A 17,564-nucleotide genomic window follows, 5' to 3' on the forward strand; every position below is an offset into this window, starting at 1 on the left:
CACCATTTATATACATCCAATCCCCGCCCCCTCCCCAATTTTTTGAAAAAGATGGCACACATCTGTTAGAAAAGACGTGTGCCAGGGTAAAGTATAAAGGAAGAATACTGAGGTAGTTTATCCTCCTCTTAAATGCAGAAGTACAAGAGAAAACCATGGTTCCAGAAGGAGCAAACTAATCTCTATATTGCATTGTCTTTCATGCAACGAGAGTCATATAATAATCACAAGGACACATCTTTGATTGCTCGTAGTTTCAATTCTGAATAAAAACATTAAGTGCAAATTCTCTTTGCGAAGGGAAATGTTACCCGACGAGTTTTCATTAAAATTCAACAAGAGGCAGTCTCCGTGAGAGGTTAGATTATTGGCCGGCAGGCGCATGGACACACACACACACACACACCCCTACACACACACCACACACACACATACACACACACACCACAGCTGGTGCGCCTTCCTCCAGCAGAGACTGACAGAAGCGGGGCGACCGCTCTAAGCTGCGAGCGCTCATCTCTCGTCTCCTTCACCAGCGCGTCTTTTACTGTTGACATTAAAAAAACTTTGAAGAGGTGAGATCCGAAACGTTTAAACGCCGGTAAATCAGCGTCGACAGCGCGCATTGACAAAAGAAAAAAAAAAAGGAGGGAAAGAAAAGAACCATCAAGTCCGAGGAAAAGCGCCGGAGCCGGGAGAAAGAGGGAGCTATGCCATCTCGCGCCGAGCAGAGCCCAGTCCTCCTCTGTTGTGTGTCGGAGCTGCAGCATGGTGTCTCTCTCCGGACTCTGGACCTACTGCCTCGCCCCCGGGAGACCTCATCTCCTCTTCCTCTCCGCCAGACCGCTCCTGCTGCTGCTTTTATTGACCGTCCTCTGCTCCCCCGAGTCCTGCCTCCCGCACCCTCAGCCTTGCCACATCCTCGCCCGGATAGGACACACCGTGCGCCTCGGCGCGCTCTTGCCAACCCGCCAGCCGGCACGGATACAAAACGCTCTCAACCGCGCCCTGGCTAGCCTCCGGCACCAGAGCGTAGGGACAGACTCCACCACGACCGCCTCCCAAACACCTCCTCTGATGCCCTACAACCTGAGCCTGGAGATGGTGGCTCGATCGCCCGCGGGGGGGGACCCGGAGTCGCTGTCCCGTAGCACCTGCCAGGACCTGGTGGTCAGGGGGGTGTCCGCCGTGCTGGCCTTCCCCCGCTCCAGGGAGGAGCTGATCCAGGTGGAGTTCCTCTCGTCGTTCCTGGAGATCCCCTTCATCTCCATACTGGAGGACACAGAGCCTCTTGTGACTAAGGTATGTGTGTGTGTGTGTGTGTGTGTGTGTGTGTGTGTGTGTGTGTGTGTGTTTCTGTGTGCTCTCCCCAATGCACCTGTAGCAGTCCTCTTTTAAAGGAGCAGAAAACAATAAAGGTTATTCGGGTATATGTGATTGTTTGTATGCATTCTGCACTTTGCACTTCAATCAGATGCAACCTCTGGCCAAACATATTTTCGTTTGGACCTTTATCACAGAGTTGACACTCGCGGATGAATATTAGCCTGTAGCAAGGATTTTGGTGTCTGAGCTGGTGCAAAACTCATCTCACCAGTCACATTTTTAAGTCGCGCTAAAGGCAAGGGAATAGTGCAAGGAAATGTAATTGTAACAGGGATAAAAACGATCAATTATTCTTAAGAATAATTAGAATAATACAATTAGTAACAATAGCAGTATAAAATGTAATGGATCATTTGAAGAGTAGATTAAAGGAGCATTTAGTGTCCCAGACTCTTAAATTACACCAATAAGTGTCTTCTTCCTTCAAAGTCTGATGTTCAGATTGATCTCCACTGAGCTTCAGCTGGTGAACCTGCAGGCCCTTCACATGCATGTTTAATATCTGGTAGCTCAGCCTTAGTATCTGACTGAACACTTCAGCCCTCGAGCATGAGGTTTAAAAATGAAATGCTTTTTTCTCCTCTTTTTAAGCCCTCTTCTTGTGTTTGTTTGTGTGTGTGTGTGTGTGTGTGTGTGAGTGTGTGTGTGTGTGTGTTAACAGACTGCGAGTGAGTGTGTATTTACGTGCACCTGGATGGGAGTGTGTGCATGTATGATTGAAGACAGCTGTGTTTTGGCACCTTTTAGAGTAAATCATTCAAACAGTTGAGATACTGATAGATGGATGCTACGGAGAGGTGTGGTGTGGTCGTGTGTGTGTGTGTGTGTGTGTGTGTGTGTGTGTGTGCGCGTGCGCGTGTGTCTGAGTGTGTGTCATGTTAGTATTCCCAGCAGCAGTCGAGCTGCTTGCCAGTCGGTCAATCCAGCTCCAGTCATACCCGCCTCTATCCCACTGAGCAGCCAACTGCATCTCTCACACACACACACACACACACACACACACACACACACACACACACACTCACACACACACACACTTGCACAGGGGCAATCAAGACACCGCACACACAGAGAGGCACATAAAGAAGGTTTCAACTTTTACAGGTTCATCTGAGACACACACTTTAACACACAGGCTGTACTAAGAGGCGGTGTTAGGGAGACGGGGGGACGACGACAAGGAGGGGAGAGAGAGAGAAGGAGGGGAGAGAAAGAGAAGGAGGGGAGAGAAAGAGAGAGAGGGAGGAAAAGATCTATAGTTTAAGTCTGAAATCTTTGTCCCGTCTCGTCTCTTTGTCAACAATGGATTGCTTATTCGATTTCAATAAAGCTTGCATGAATGAGAAGTCACACCACTTGACGAATGTGTCGGCAATGCAAGGAGATAAGCAGGGGAGGGGAGAGCAGAAGGAAAGGGAGAGAGGGAAGGCTGGGAAGGAGGAGAGGCTTTTTTTTTTTGTAGCTGTGGGAGGCCTTTGAGCTCGTCAGAACTGTGCCAGCCAAAAGAGAAACAACCATCACTCTCTTTCTCTGTGCCCTCTGTTCTTTCGATTTATTTATTTTTGCAATAATTTCAGCATTTTCATAGAAACAGATGCCTGTTTGTTGGTTAGCTTTGCTGTTTATGCTCCAAAAAAGTGCTTCAGCCTTATATTCAACTCATGGAATATGTTGGGTTTTGTTTTGTCAGTGCCAGGCTAGTCTTTCATGCTTCATAGAAGGTGACATGTTCGAGGTGTCTGGCAGCAGCAGCAACATCTGTTTGTAAGCCGTAGAGGCAAAACAGGGCAGGCACGGTGAGGAGTAGCACACATGTAAAAGACCAGGGGCAGAAACTCTGAATTAAACATGGTTTAAGATGCCATAGTACTGACTACAGTTTGTGACCAAGGAGGAATGATCTTCAGGAGAATAAAGTGCTGAAAAATCTGCCGTCTGGAACCACAAATATAATAAAATACTAAAGAAGTAAGAAACTTGAATAGACTCTTCCATAATACAGTATAAAATATCAAGAATGCTCTATTTCGGTTCTTGTAATGGTGCATGTTATTGCTCTGGTAAACAAAGATATCTGAAACTGTTGCTGGATTAATTGATTAATCAATCAAAAGAAAATAATCGACAAATTGCAAACTTTGTTTTCATAATCTCATATTTAAGAATTTGCAGCCTTGCTCCATTTAACATTGTAACATTAGAAATTAGACATTTTTCCACCTCCAAAGATGGGGAGCAATGTGAGAAATAAACTAAAAGGAGGCTGCTAGGAGGCGGGACGGGTTCTTGATCACACACAGCGAGGGCGAGTGACGAGTGGGCTGGGTCAACAGGGAGGCAAATTGTTACCCTGTACAAACAGTGAACAGTACACTGCTTTCTCCACTGATAACAAAATACACAAACGGAAGATATAATTCTAATTAAAAATGCTATTTACATTTTAGCATCAGTGGGAGGAGAAGTACTCCTGAGAGGGGGGAGGAGGGCTGGAGAAATGCAGAGACAAAACAAACGCCTCTGCCAAAAAATTTGCCGGATCCGTCACACATTGGTCCAAATAGAGTTTGTTTGTTTGCCTCTGGAAGGAGAGCCTTCTCCCCGGTGTTTTTGAAATAGTGGAGATATTTCTGCAGGGCATTGGGAATTGAACCTACGTTTTCAGATCCCTTCTCTGGACATCATGGATGAGGTAGATAAACACGGGGAAAGAAAGAGAGATACTTCCACATGCAGCAGGAAACACTTGCTGTGCCTCCCTCCAACTGTCAAGTATATTTTACACATATTTTAAAATCCCTTTACTTTAGTACTTTTTGGGTGTGTTTCTATCGCAGGCTAAAGAGACTACTTCAAGGTTTAAAGAACATGCCCATGAGAAAAGAACACAGTCTTTCAGGGATTAAATAATATTTGGCTCTGTATTATTTATTTATTTATTGCCATATTTCACATTTCATGAGCTCGGCACAGTCATGATGGGGGTGTCATTCAGCATGTGTGACATTTCTTGGAGGTTGCGATGACGGATGTTTCCCAGAATACTGTTCAGTTCACCCAAAAACCTCTGCTGATGGGTTGTCATCATTATGCACTTGACGAGTGTATCGCTTCTTATTATCACAAGTTTGCTGTTGTCAAAACATTCCGGTATTGCAACACTGGGGAAATTTAAGCACCGGCGGAGACACGAAAGGACGCGGACAGACAGGAGGACAGACAGGAGGACGGAAAGGCAGACGGAGACAGAGGTCGGTTGTCTGCCTGCGTTCTCCCCTCTCTGCTTAGTCAGACGAGTTGTGGGACTTGGTGATGCGTCTCAGCAAGGAAGTGCTTATTCCTCCCAACCTACTTAAGCTAATTAGAACCAGTGTGTGACCCCTAACTGTAAATCTCTCCCGTTCATCTATGACAGGGAGGATGGGAGGAGAGGAGAGGAGAGCAGAGGAGCAGAGGGAGGAGGGGAAAGAAAAAGGAAATGGCCTTGTAATTCCCATCAGTGCCATTATGGGCATTTGGGCAGGTGATTTGTTCATCAGTAGCCTCTCATGGAATGAGTGAAAAGAAATGAAATTGAGGATATTTGATGGCTAAGTGAAGAAATTCAGAAATAACCTTAATTAACCCCCGAAAAATGAATGATCTGGGTTGTAAAATTGGTATTCTACCAGGACGTGTTGGTGGAAGCGTATAGTCATTATGGAATGAAATCATTTTTGTTTGCGAACGGATTTAATTGAAAAAGAAAAAGAACATCTATGCAATCCCAGTCCATTACTGACGCAGCCAGCCTTTTTTTTTTTTTTTTTTTTTTTTCTTACCAAACAATTCTAGATTCACTGATTTTATCACGGAAATTATTTTGTGGATCATGATTTCCATGCCGGAAATGTATTAGCAGGGAGAGCTGGAGGGAATGGTTTTGCTGATTCCTGACTGTGATTAGGTGAGAGCGGTGGTATGGTGTGTGAATTCATTATTTGTCATTCTTCACAGTGGAAGCCGTGTTCGTGCAGCTCAGTAACTGTCTCTTCACTCCCAGCTAATTCATTCCAAAAAGCACAATATATGGACAGAACTATATTTCACACAGTCTGATTCTGAAACACCTTTGTAGTTCAGTTGGCTCCCCTATTGCCACTTAAATGTTCTTTGATAGTACTCCCTACAAAAGAGTAGAGTGTTTTATTCATATTTCTTTTTTTTTTTTAAACCAGACTTTGATCGAATGCTCATTCTAAATACAAAGGCATATTTGTTCAAGTCCTCTTCACCTGTTCCTGTGCTGCTGTATTGGTCATCTTGATATTTGATTTGAAAGTATTCATAATTTAGCTTATTGTGCTGCTGCAATTTGAGTCCCTCTGAACCACAGCATTAGCTGAACACCTACAAATGTTGATGCCATTGTCGTTAGCCTTTTCCCTAAATTATAATCACTACAATACACACTCAACAGTCATCAAGTGTATTATTCATGATTTATTTTACTGTTTATGATTTGGAATAACCTTTATCATTCGCATGGGGAACTGCTTTCCCCTCTGCAATCTATCCATCCTGCGTTCTTTCATTAAGTCACTCCTTTTTTTTTTAATGACATACCTCGTTCTGCTTAGTAAAATGAAGATTAGTACAGTAAAAAACCCAATTTGCGACTTTGAATGAAATTACATTTTAATCCAGGGACCCTGCTGAATAAGACGCATTGTGGCTCTGAGCTAGCCCCGCTCCCAGAGGACACACACACACACACACACACACACACATTCATGCACGCACACTGTATGCAGAGAAGCACAAGCCACGCACCAATGTATACCTGCACATACTATGATTCACGCAGTGTCGGCTCTCTGCTCACTGAAGGTCATTAAGCCTAATGAGGCTTTACGAGGCCATGCTGCCTTTAGTGTTTTCTTTGAGACGTTGAGGGGATTTGTGCCCAGACCACAGTGGAATGAACGAGTGCAAAGAGAGTGGGAGAAAACTCGTGCCGAGCCAGAGCTGCAGGCAAACTGACAGTTTGAGACAAGCAGGCCACTTAATGCAAACAGCTCAAAGCTTTTTCTTTATTAGTGTTATGATGACAGTTCAGCGCGGTCTTGACTGAGCCAGATTAATTGAGCAGGGCAGAAACAGCGGAGCGTGTATTTCCAAAAGGATTGTGGGTCTGTCTGAGCTGCTCAGTATGACATCGGAGTTTGTGTTTGAATGGTTTGGCTTGTGTTTTTTCGCCTAAAACAAATGTTTCCAGTGACTCCAAACCAGTTTCTAAATAATAATTTTCAAAAAAAATTGAGTAGACCAGCGATGGATAGAGGCAGAATGGAAATGAAGGGCTGCACGTATCAGGGAGAGAGGGGAGGTGTGGTTGTCATTATGGAGATATGATAGAGGGATTAAGGGAGGTATGTAGGGATCAAGGAATGAGGGATCAAGGAAGAAAGAGGGAATCCGTTGGTAGGGAAATGTTAAAAAGGAGGGATTCAGGGAGAAAAGGGTGTTGGGGGAAAAATGGAAGAAGAGATCAAAAAGAAATAGCAGGAATCCAGCAGTTGGGTATAAGGTATCGAGGAAGAAATCTGATGCAGAATGGGGGAAGAATATATGGAAAGAGAAAGAGGGGATTATATACAGTAGCAGGGAATGATGGTAGGATGAAGGAAGGGGGAACTAAGGGAGTGGAAAACTAGGGAAAGAGGGATCTTGGAAAACAAAGAGGAATCCAGTTGTAGGACACATGGGAGGTAGGGATAAAGGATGAAACATTAAGTAGGTGGTATTGAACAAGGTAAGGCAGAATCAATCAGGAAATAAAGTAAGTATTTGATAGGAAAAAAGGGATAGGGCGCATTGAAGGAGAAAGGGACTAAGGCAGGAAAGGGGAAAAAAGTAGAGGTCAGGAATGTGAAAGAAAAAGGGAGTAGGGAAGGAGAACAAAATGAAGAAAGAAATGGATCTGATAATTAACATGGGAAGGAAGAAATAACGTGACGAATCAGGTAGGGAACGAGTTAAGCGGGGAGAGGAATGTGAAGAGGGATCAAGGAAGGATGAAAGAGTGAAATCTACCAATGGGGGACGAAGGGATCAACAGAGGAAAGGATGGATCGAAGGTTGCAGGAATGGAAGAAGGAAAGATGGATGGGATGAGGGTAATGAGGGAATGCAGGGAGGGATGACAGGAGGCCCGGGCCTTGTGCTTTCTCTTCCATAGAGGAGTTTGATGGAGGCGGGTTTATCTAAACTGTGCCGGTTCATTAGAGGATTAGTGAGTGATAACTTCGAGCTATCTGTGATTGGAAAAAACACCCCTCACACCTACATGCACACGCCCACAGAGATAAGTGAAGGCACACGCATACACACACACACATTCTGTGTGAGGCTTGCACACCCTCATCCAAACTTATTCAAAACACATACATACACGGATGAAAAGACACATGTTGGCATACTTTCAAACTTATCATATCCTCGTAAAGTTACTCTCATCTTTCCCTTCCATAGAACTAATGCTGTCAACTGTGCAGCAGTTGTGTCTGTGTGTGTGTGTACACACATGGAAATGTGTGTTTTTGTGTTACTTAATGTGGCAACTGAGGCAGAACACCAGAAATGTAGGCCAGGTGGGCTTTAGCGATAAGGGCAGACTTGGAGGCAACACACACACACATATAGGGTCTTATAGAAGCTCCCACAGGTCACAGGTGAAAGGCAGGCAGACGGGAGAGGCAGACGGGAGGCAAGACAGGTGAGACAAGGTGAGAGAGACATGTGCTGATGTGAGATTAAACAGATGCTGACAGATGGCTATGGGACACGGCTGAACGAGTGCCAAAGCGACAGGTTAGCCAAAACACCTGGGGTTGAAGACAAAGAAAGTGGGGAAGACGAAATGAAAGTAACAAAGGATAAAGAGTAAGCAAGAGAGAGAGCCATAGAACGAAATAGGCTTAGTGAGACGGAGCGAGTGATTCAGACAAGTTGAACCTGCCTTTAAAAAAAAAAGGAAGATTAAAAACTGAGACATAGACAGCAAAGTAAAGTGAGCAAGCTCGTAAGAGATAAAAGCAGGAGAAAGGGGACCAGGAGGTGGCAAAGAAAATGTGATGGAGTGTCAAGCTGTCAGAGATGAAGTTATTTGAGAGTTGGGCGAGGAGCAGACAGCGGGATTGAAAGATGGTTCGACCCCATGGTAACTTCTGTGTTCCTTCGGGGATATTTATGTTGGAAGTTGGCAAGAAAACGGGGATGATTTAGAGCCCATCTGGATGGGCATCAACACCACCTGCCCGCAGAGGAAAGGCTGTCTGTAAGGAGACACACACCAGTGCACCGTTGGCGCTCGCACGCAGCGTTGCCTCGCTTACATGAGTTACATGTGTAGAAATGCAGCCATTTTGCCCCGTTTGGCTGTAGTCCAGCTCGTTGGATTTGTCATGAAATAATCATCATCCGGTTGGAATGCTGGCTTTTACGACAACGCACTGGGGGGGCAATGATCCCAGACATGCAGACCGGGCAACCAACAGGTTTTTCAGGCGAAAGTGTGGAATAGACAGAGGGCAACATTTTCTCAAAAGTGAAGTGCAGAAGGTTGCAGCACTGAGCGGACCACCTCACCAAGGAAGAAACTACTCCTCACTTATTGTGTAAATCAGCATAAACTAATCTAATACTAACTTTTTTTAATTTATTTTTTTAAAGAGGATAAAACAAACTCAAAGTACTGGAAACGGCTTCTGTGCTACAGTCTTTGCCAAGATGTCTCACACATAGAGTTTGTCACCCTTATTATTATACTTATTTGATTTGGGAGATAATCATGCTCAAGTTTCTGGTACTAGAGTTCCAGCAGTGCTCTGGAAGATGTTATCAGGAGGAAATGTGATGTTGCCATAGAGTCGGTTAGTAAGCTGTGGGCTACAACTAAAGCCGCCTTTCTTTAGCCTTTGTTGTTTTACATTTTTGGGAAACTGGCACCATTAAATGTCTCCCGAATTAGCTATTAGCAGTTCCTGCAATATACCAATAGATGTACTGACAACTATCACTGGATAACTTTGATACTGAAGAGAACTTTAAAACGGGCCAGTTCTCTGGGAAGCTCTGGGGTGATGAGGAGCGTCTTCTTTGCTATGATTTCTCGATTTATGGATGATTATTCAAGAATATCACTACCTGCTTTCTGACCTTACTGAAACACTTCACACGCTTTCCCACATAGACAAATGCACACATAACGATGCAGAAACACGCACTGCTCATGGAACACACGGGGATCTCCTGTAACTGCCATATACTACATAGACGTATTGCTGTAGATGCAATCACACACACACACACACACAAACTTGGACCAGTTTGCATAAAACACAGCAAAATACACACTTACACACACTCAGACATGACAGTCACAGCTCTACCCGACACATGCATGGATACCCACGCTCAGTCAGATTGTATCGGGGAGCATCCATCATACAAACAAGCAGTTGTCATTTGTTGGTCTTGTTTTCGTTCTGTCTTTCACTCTCTCTCTCTGTCTCTCTCTCTCTCTCTCTCTCTCTTTCTTTCTTCCCCCCGCTATCTTTCTGTATTGACCTCTGTGTTCGAGCTTCCTCCATAAAGCAGAACAGAGCGGAACGCGAGACAAATCCTAAGTGATATTCCAGGCTGACTGCTGGTGCAGGGAAAAAGGTAAAGACAAACGGATATTCATATGCACAACAGCTGACATATAAACACTGTTTATGGGCTTAAAGGAGACATGCAGACACGGTACAACCGACGGAGAGTGACTGCGAGACACAGGCCAGCGGGGAAAGGGATTTGAAGGGGAGAGGATTGAAGGCAATGGATGGGTGAATTAGGCAAGGAGACAATAAATGAGAGCTTAAGGGTGTGATGACACGAGGCGAAAAGAAGAGACGGAGAAGTAAAGGGTAAAAAAAGAGAAGAGAAATGGGATGAGATCAATTTTCCTTCCTCATTGCCCTTCATACTGAGTACAGACCGTCCTCCAGATAGCGCTAAAACAGCTTCCCTGTCGCACTTTCCTCATGCCAAGCCACGCAAGAGAGCCGAGCAATATTTCACTGTAATTCAGGTCATCAGCATGAATATATCTTGCACCTATCCCCCCCCGTTCGCTCTGATTTTCTTAAAACTAGAACCGTAAAATTACAATTATTTATAACACTTTTGGAGATTTATGCTACGACCGAGATCCGGACTATTTGGAAAGAAGGAGGCATCTCTGACAAATGGCATGGGGACAGTAACAAATCTCTTTTTGTCTCAAAGGAGAGTATTATATCTTCATGGCTGAATGCCTGCAAGTCTAGGCCGTATTGAGCTACCCAACTTAAGTTCTTAGTTGGGTTCTTGGGTTGTCGATACAATATTGGATGAGAAACACGAATGTAGTGTTTCTGGTGTTGTAAAGACGCTGTTGCAGCAGGAAACGGTACAGAATTGAGCAGAATCAATAAGTTCTGAACTACCTCAGGCGAGGAAAACAGAGTGGTGAAGATTTTTTAATTGAGGAAAAGGGAACGGACAAGCACAGGATTGTTTTTCTTTTTTTTTTGTGAAACGGCTGGGAGGCAATGTGTGTTTATTGTTCTGTTTATGAGCAGTTGACTGGACTAACATGAGGGTATGACAGGTTGGTGTCAGACTGTGTTTTTGCTGTTTATTTTTTGTTCAGTCGTGACACACTGGCAGAGTGGACTGGCCTTGAGGCATTCAGGTGGAATAGTTTGGTTGAAAGGTCCCTTTCAAGCAGGACAGCAGGGCAAAATGGTTGGATGGTGATATCTTTGTCATGCTGCTCGCCGGTGAGGACTACTGAGAGAGAGTTGTCAGGTATGAAATTGAACTACGGAGGAGATATCTCAATTTTGGTCACAGACTAGGGGATTCAAATCTATACTTTAACAGTGGGACTTCTTATGTAAAATTGTTGCCGCACAGCATGTGATAATGGAACAGTCATTAGAAAGCATAGAAAGAAATTGCTGCGCTGTGAGTGTCACCCACGTGACTTTCTTCACCCAGCTGTCAACATCAAGAAAAGACATTCAGAACAGTAGTTTAAAAATATTTTTTTCCATCCGTTTCGATGCTGAGTTTTGGGAAGAAAATATAAAACTAAAGTTTTTCAGCCTTCAGCGAAAGCATCTTTGTACTTTTTCGATGTAGAATGCACACCTCTCCATGTCCAAAAGGGCCACGGTGCTGGAATATTATTAGTGGTCAGTAAATCGAATGATGTTGCCAGTTACGCGTCCTCAGTAAGCAGTAAACTCACTATGCTACATTGTGAACAACATTCGTCATCATAGAAAATAAGAAAACAAACCGTGCTGTCAAAAAAGAAATGATCCACTGAGGAGTGCTCGTGTTCTGACCCTCTGAGCATCTATCTTGCGCGGAGAAGATGCTGTGTTCACAGTCCCAATAATCACAGGAGAGACTAATTCCCCTTACTGCATCCACACCACTCCTCATTTCAACAATCAAGGTTGCAAACTTGATATTGGTAAAAAAGCTCATGTGGTCACTGATTGATGCTGTAATGTCGACGCTGACCCGATTATAATTTACTGTCCTGGGGAGGCCCCGGGTCGAAATAAGCATTTTCTTTTATTGTTTGTGTACATTTCTCATGCAAGGCTATACCCCAATTTGTTCAGCAGTGAGTGAAAGGAAAACATAAAAACTGTGGAATTTATACGGTAGCTTATTTAGGTTTCTATGGATTTAGTCACATTTAAATGTTCTTTTTAGGTTCTGAAAAATATATATAACTATACATATTATAAAATGTTAATTTGGATTCATACAGTTTCGATATTTGTCCCAAAAAAATTTATAATATTGGGGACCAACACAAATGACCACCCGTGGGTCCAGGTGACCAAATGTATTGAATATCTATCAACATCACTGTAAGTCAGTTGCATGCTTGATGCTTGAAGTTACATCAGACATTATGCATTCATTACTCTGCACGACGTAGCTTCAACGTTGAATACTCATCCCAATTCTCCAGCTAGCAGTGAAAAAGAATTTAAGAGATTAAGCATTCAAATAATATTTCATGCTTTGAATTATTGTTACAACTGAATAAATAGTGTTTTACATGTAAGTCAATGGGAGACTGTCTCTCATCCGGCCATTGGTGAACATGGTTGTCCAGTTATGGTGTGATTTATCTTTTGGTTTCTTTGTTGTTTGGCAGAAGCTTATGACTCAGCAAAGCAATCATTGGTTTGGACATTCCAGCAGCAGTCACTCCCAGACTTTAATAGTGCTAATTTTCCAAATGGCAGCGTATTACAGTTGCAGCATTCATTGGCAGCCTTGTCAGTTTTGGTTAAAGGCTGCCTGACAAACCAGGACGTGTTCAGTCGGTCCTTTCCAGTTCTCTGTCCATTCTTTGTCACTCTCAATCAGGCCATCATGACTGCAGCAGTGCTGAGCTTAGGGTCGACAGCCAAGGCTTTCCCAGCAGCGGCGGTGCTCTGCCAATGTTACTGTTTGTGGGCTTGTGTGTCTTTTGTCATAATATTGTATGCGACAAATGCTTGGTGTGGTCCGTGTGTGTTTAGAAGTGTGTGCATTCCAGTCGTGTCTTCCATCTGTTGTGGAAAAGGTTGGATCTCGTTCCAAGTGTAACAAATCTTTTATCACATCTTTTTTTATGTTAATGTAGGTTTTTATTGCTGCATTGATTAGTCCTGCAAACACTGAGCAACATTAGCATTCATCTTGTGTTTTATAATATATTTCCAATATTCACTTTTGTTGTATTGTTTTGTCTTTGCTTACACCCAATTCCTGAGACAAATATGTGTCTCTTTAGATGCTGGATGTGTGCACTATGTTTACCAGTTGGTGCTGGACAAGTAGCGTACAGTTGGTTTATCAGACCTTTATATTGCTGAAAACAGTCAGCTGTTTTCAGCAATAAAAGAGGGTCTGAAAAGCCAAAACAATGAGCTAAAAAAGGCTAAAAAGCTCCGTAGAGCTCAGGACGATTGCAGACAATGATTCTCTGTGGGTTTGTCACGATTGACATGGTCATTTTAGTAGGAGCTTTAATTTATTTATAACTGTACAACTTGGTTAAAATTGTTGAAAGCAAAACCCTTTTTCATAAAGGATTAAAAAGCATTGGCGATTAACAATCCTACTGAGGTCTGCATTGGTGACCTGGTCTGGTTGAGTGTACTCTACATGTCTAACTGTACGCTATAAGGAGTGCTGGTCAAGTGTAATTCCTTGCTGGCACTTAAAGGATGAGATATTGATCGCAGCTCACACAACTTATTTTCCTGCTTCATCTAAATCACTTTGTGATTGACGGTTCCCGGACGTGGAGCTGTCGTCCTATCGACTGTTGATTTCCTCAGCATACCCCTCCGTTCTCCAGGCAACCAGTTGGGTTAACCCTGCTTTCAAATCAGCATCAGCTGCTTCTCCGTGAGCATTTATTAACAGTGGATATTCTCCAAAACCAAACAATATTGCTGGTTTTCTCTCCGTAGCATGCCTGAGATTGCACAACCCTAAGTGATTAGTTTTGCAGCGGCACAAATGGTTCCGAGGTAGATTGTCAGCGGAGAGTGCAGGAGGTCCTCGGGAGGAAAGCATTCAGTCCTCCAGCTATTTAATTATGAGGGCAGCCAGACCCCTTGGGTGCGTGGCTTCGTTCTCTCACAACAGTGGCTCGCTAACAAACTCCGTTGAGTGCCTTTGATTGATCTGAAGCCATTTGGGGTGGCCGTGAAAAGACAAAAGGCAGCGACAGAAGGGGAGATGAAGGGGAGAAGGGGGCAGGGAGGTTGGGGGGGGGGGAGGCAGGAGGGAAGAAAGATGGAAGGAAAAATAAGGACACAGGGTGCGGGATGTCTGCAGGGAGATGGAGAGTGAGGGATGAAGTGGAGCAATGTGTGGATGGATGGCTGGAGGGATGGACAGAGAGAGGGAGAGAGAGAGGGGGGGGATGCTGGTGTATTTCTTGGCACAGCACTTTCCTGCACACACAAACTACACACGGACCTGGGGTGTTGCATTGAGCCGAGCGCATGTAGACGCAGAAACATTTACACACAAGCCCACACAAAAACACACTTGGTTACAATGTTGTTGGAGCTTCCACAGTACCAGGGGAGTAGCGATGTGGATGTATTTGCATAAGTGGGTATTATACTCCGAGCCATTGGACAGTAGATAAGATAAAGCTTTCATTCCCTCGTCCTCTCCCTCCCTTACCCTGTTACCACACACAAACTCTCTATTTATCTGCTTGCTCTCTTTCTTTTTCTTTTTTTTCTCCATCTTTCACTCAGGACAGAAACCGTCTCTCTTCCTCCGTTTCCTCCTCCGTCTTCCTGAGAAACGCTCTCACCGACCAAACACATTTTTCTCCGGTATATTTGTTGTGCAACTAACGTCCGGCTTCTACCCTTATCTGCTTTACCGAAATCCCATCGTGAGAACTTTTTCAATTATCCCTGCCTCTACCTCTGTGGGTTAGGGACGAAGGCACTGTTCTGGCAGGATAAAGCGTCCACAGGGGAAAGAGGGAGAGGGTTGTGGGAGGGTGGAAAGATGGAGGCAGGAGGGGATGAGAAGTTGAGGGAGAGATTCCGCAGTGACTCCGTTCCAACAAGTCATCTTTCATTTTTATGACTTCAATCAAGTGTCCTTGAAGCTTAAATATACTCGGATCATGCTCTCTCATCCTGGCTGGAAGGCTGGGATACCTTTTTAACTATAATACCTGAACTGTTCATTATGTGCACAGATTTTAACGACTGTCACTCTAATGCTGTCATTTATTAGCAAACAATGTCCTGTCATGGTTCTGCTCCGGCGCACATACGAAAACATTTTTTTTCCCCTCTTGGTCATTGTCTGTCGCTCTCCTGTCTCTCTGTTCTCTCTCTCTCTCTCTCTCTCTCTCTCTCTCTCTGTTTGTTGTATCCCCTCCCACACCTTTATTTTTCACCTCTCTCTTTCTCCTTCTCTCTATCTTTCCCTTGGCAGGAAACCACTGCAGTTTGTCACACACTGTGCAAATGGTGCAGATTGCAATCATTAGAAGAGTATTTCTCTCTCTCTCTCTCTCTCTCTGTCTCTCTGTCTCTCTCTCTCTATCTCTCTCTCTCTGTGTGTGTGAGGTGGAGAGAGAGAGAAACAGAGTGTAAACTTGCTGAGGAAGTAACCTTGCCCATGAACTCTCGCTTTAGAAAGTCAACTGTCACCTGTGTGTGTGTTTCAGGACAGTTACATAGTTATAGGAGTGTGATTCCATCTGCCAAAGGCTACCTCACTGGGATACAGTGTGTGTGTGCGTGTGTGTGTGTGTGTGTGTGTGTGTGTGTGTGTGTGTGTGTGTGCGCTGATCAAAGAGCACACACACAGCAGGACTGCCTCCTGTTCCTTCAGCCATTCCTATCTCTCGTCCCATTTCCAGCCCTCTTTTTCTCATTAAGACTTGTCCTCTCTCCTGTGCCTGTCCATATTTCCTCACGCCTTTTTCTGGCTCTGTTTTTTTTCCCGCTTCCTCTCCCCTCCTCCGCATCCACTTCTTGGTCTATCAGTCTCACCATACTCTCCGTTTTTTTGTTTCTCTCACCTTCCCTCTCTCTCCCTCTTATCGTTTTCCTTCCCTCTCTTTTCCTCCGACTCATTTCCCACCTGCATGGGATTGCTGTTCAGAGCCGGGCGAGCCCCGCGCTTGTAATACCCTGACCAGAGTTATTTAGCCGCGTTATGACAGGTAGGGAAATGAAATCACCACTTGGCTGTGTGCGTGTTTTTCTTTTCATTCCCCTTTACTGTTTCTCCTTCCCATTTATGAGACCCTGCTGCAGGGCTATTTTTAGTCGGCTGCCACCTTCTCACTGGCTTGTAAAAACCCGACCACCAGAAGTTCACTTAGGCAGAAATTCTCTATCATGATGGCGGGATTGATGAATGATATCGTTATCTGCAGTTGTGTTTTGGCATGAATAAAAAAAACACCTCCTGCATGGTCTGTACGGTTTTATAACTACTTCGGAGAAGGACTTATGTGTGTTTTTAGCCATGGTGACAGCTTTGCTCTAGGGACGGCAATGTCCACCTGTCTGCCCATGGCTACTTTGATCCAGACTGGAAAATCTCAATCAATATTGTGTTCCCGAGAAGATGAATCCCATTGACTTTGGTGGTCCCCTGACACTCACTCTACCGTGGCCATGAGGTTGACGTTCGTATTTGTCTTCACTACTATTGGATTTATTGCCATGAAATTTGATACAAACAGCCCCCCAATACCCCTTTTTTTCCTATAGCATATTTACATAAAATTAGATTTTGCCCAAGTTTGGTTTGCTGCCAAATACTAATTACATTCCCATCAGCCTCAGCTGCACTTTGTATTTAATTGTGCTAATTTGCAAATGTTAAACTGAGATGGAGAGAACATGGTTAACATTATACCTGCTGATGCTACCATTCAGCTCAAAGCACCACAGGGCCTACGGGTACAGAGCTGCTAGCGGGGCTGTAGAATCCACCTATTGTTCTAGAGTGTGTGAAAATAGTTAAACGGCGATCAAAGGACATGCATACTCAAATCAAATTCAAATCATAAGATTTTAAAGTTTATCGACCACAAAATACGACACAAACTAACTGTAAAACAATCTCGTAAATCCACACCTTTGTTCGGTAAAACACCCTGAGATCTGTGGCAACAATTTTCTGTGGGCTGTTGTTGTGAAGCTCTTTCCAACCAGAAAAACTATGCCTCTGATTGTATCATACTCACTAAGTTCTAGTAAAAAATGAAAGGGGGGAGATGAGGCACAGCCTTGATCAATTTGAAATGTGTCCAAAATTACATCGGATCAGCCAGTGGAGTATAGCTTTTGTGGGCGTAGCCAAAGGCCGTTTGTCTGTTATGCTTTTCCTCCTCGGATTCTTCATTCTCATGTGTAGAATCTTGCACACAGTCTGTGTATGTGTAACGAGGAAGATGGTCACCCCACCTCTCAAGCTGAAAATGGTGGATTTTGCTCTCCCATCATTCCATGTTTTGTCCAAAAACAGAAAATGAAGCAGTGGTGGTGGTGTTCTCATATTTCATTCAAAACCTTTCACTCCCTCTG

The 17,564-nt window shown here is 44.1% G+C and overlaps 1 protein-coding gene across 2 annotated transcripts in view; it reads left to right on the forward strand.

Moving 5' to 3' along the window:
- The first annotated feature begins 454 nt into the window (after window positions 1-454).
- LOC116383304 (glutamate receptor ionotropic, NMDA 3B-like) overlaps window positions 455-17,564 on the forward strand; it is a 69,434-nt gene continuing 52,324 nt past the window's right edge. For both annotated transcript variants that reach the window (XM_031847028.1, XM_031847029.1), the window contains exon 1: window positions 455-1,302. In XM_031847028.1, coding sequence (XP_031702888.1) covers window positions 769-1,302 — 534 coding nt within the window. In that variant the 5' untranslated portion in view covers window positions 455-768. The remainder of the gene's footprint in view (window positions 1,303-17,564) is intronic.

This window comes from Anarrhichthys ocellatus, unplaced genomic scaffold (genome assembly GCF_004355925.1).
Source record: "Anarrhichthys ocellatus isolate YVR2014 unplaced genomic scaffold, GSC_Weel_1.0 scaffold7, whole genome shotgun sequence".
Classification (NCBI taxonomy): domain Eukaryota; kingdom Metazoa; phylum Chordata; class Actinopteri; order Perciformes; family Anarhichadidae; genus Anarrhichthys; species Anarrhichthys ocellatus.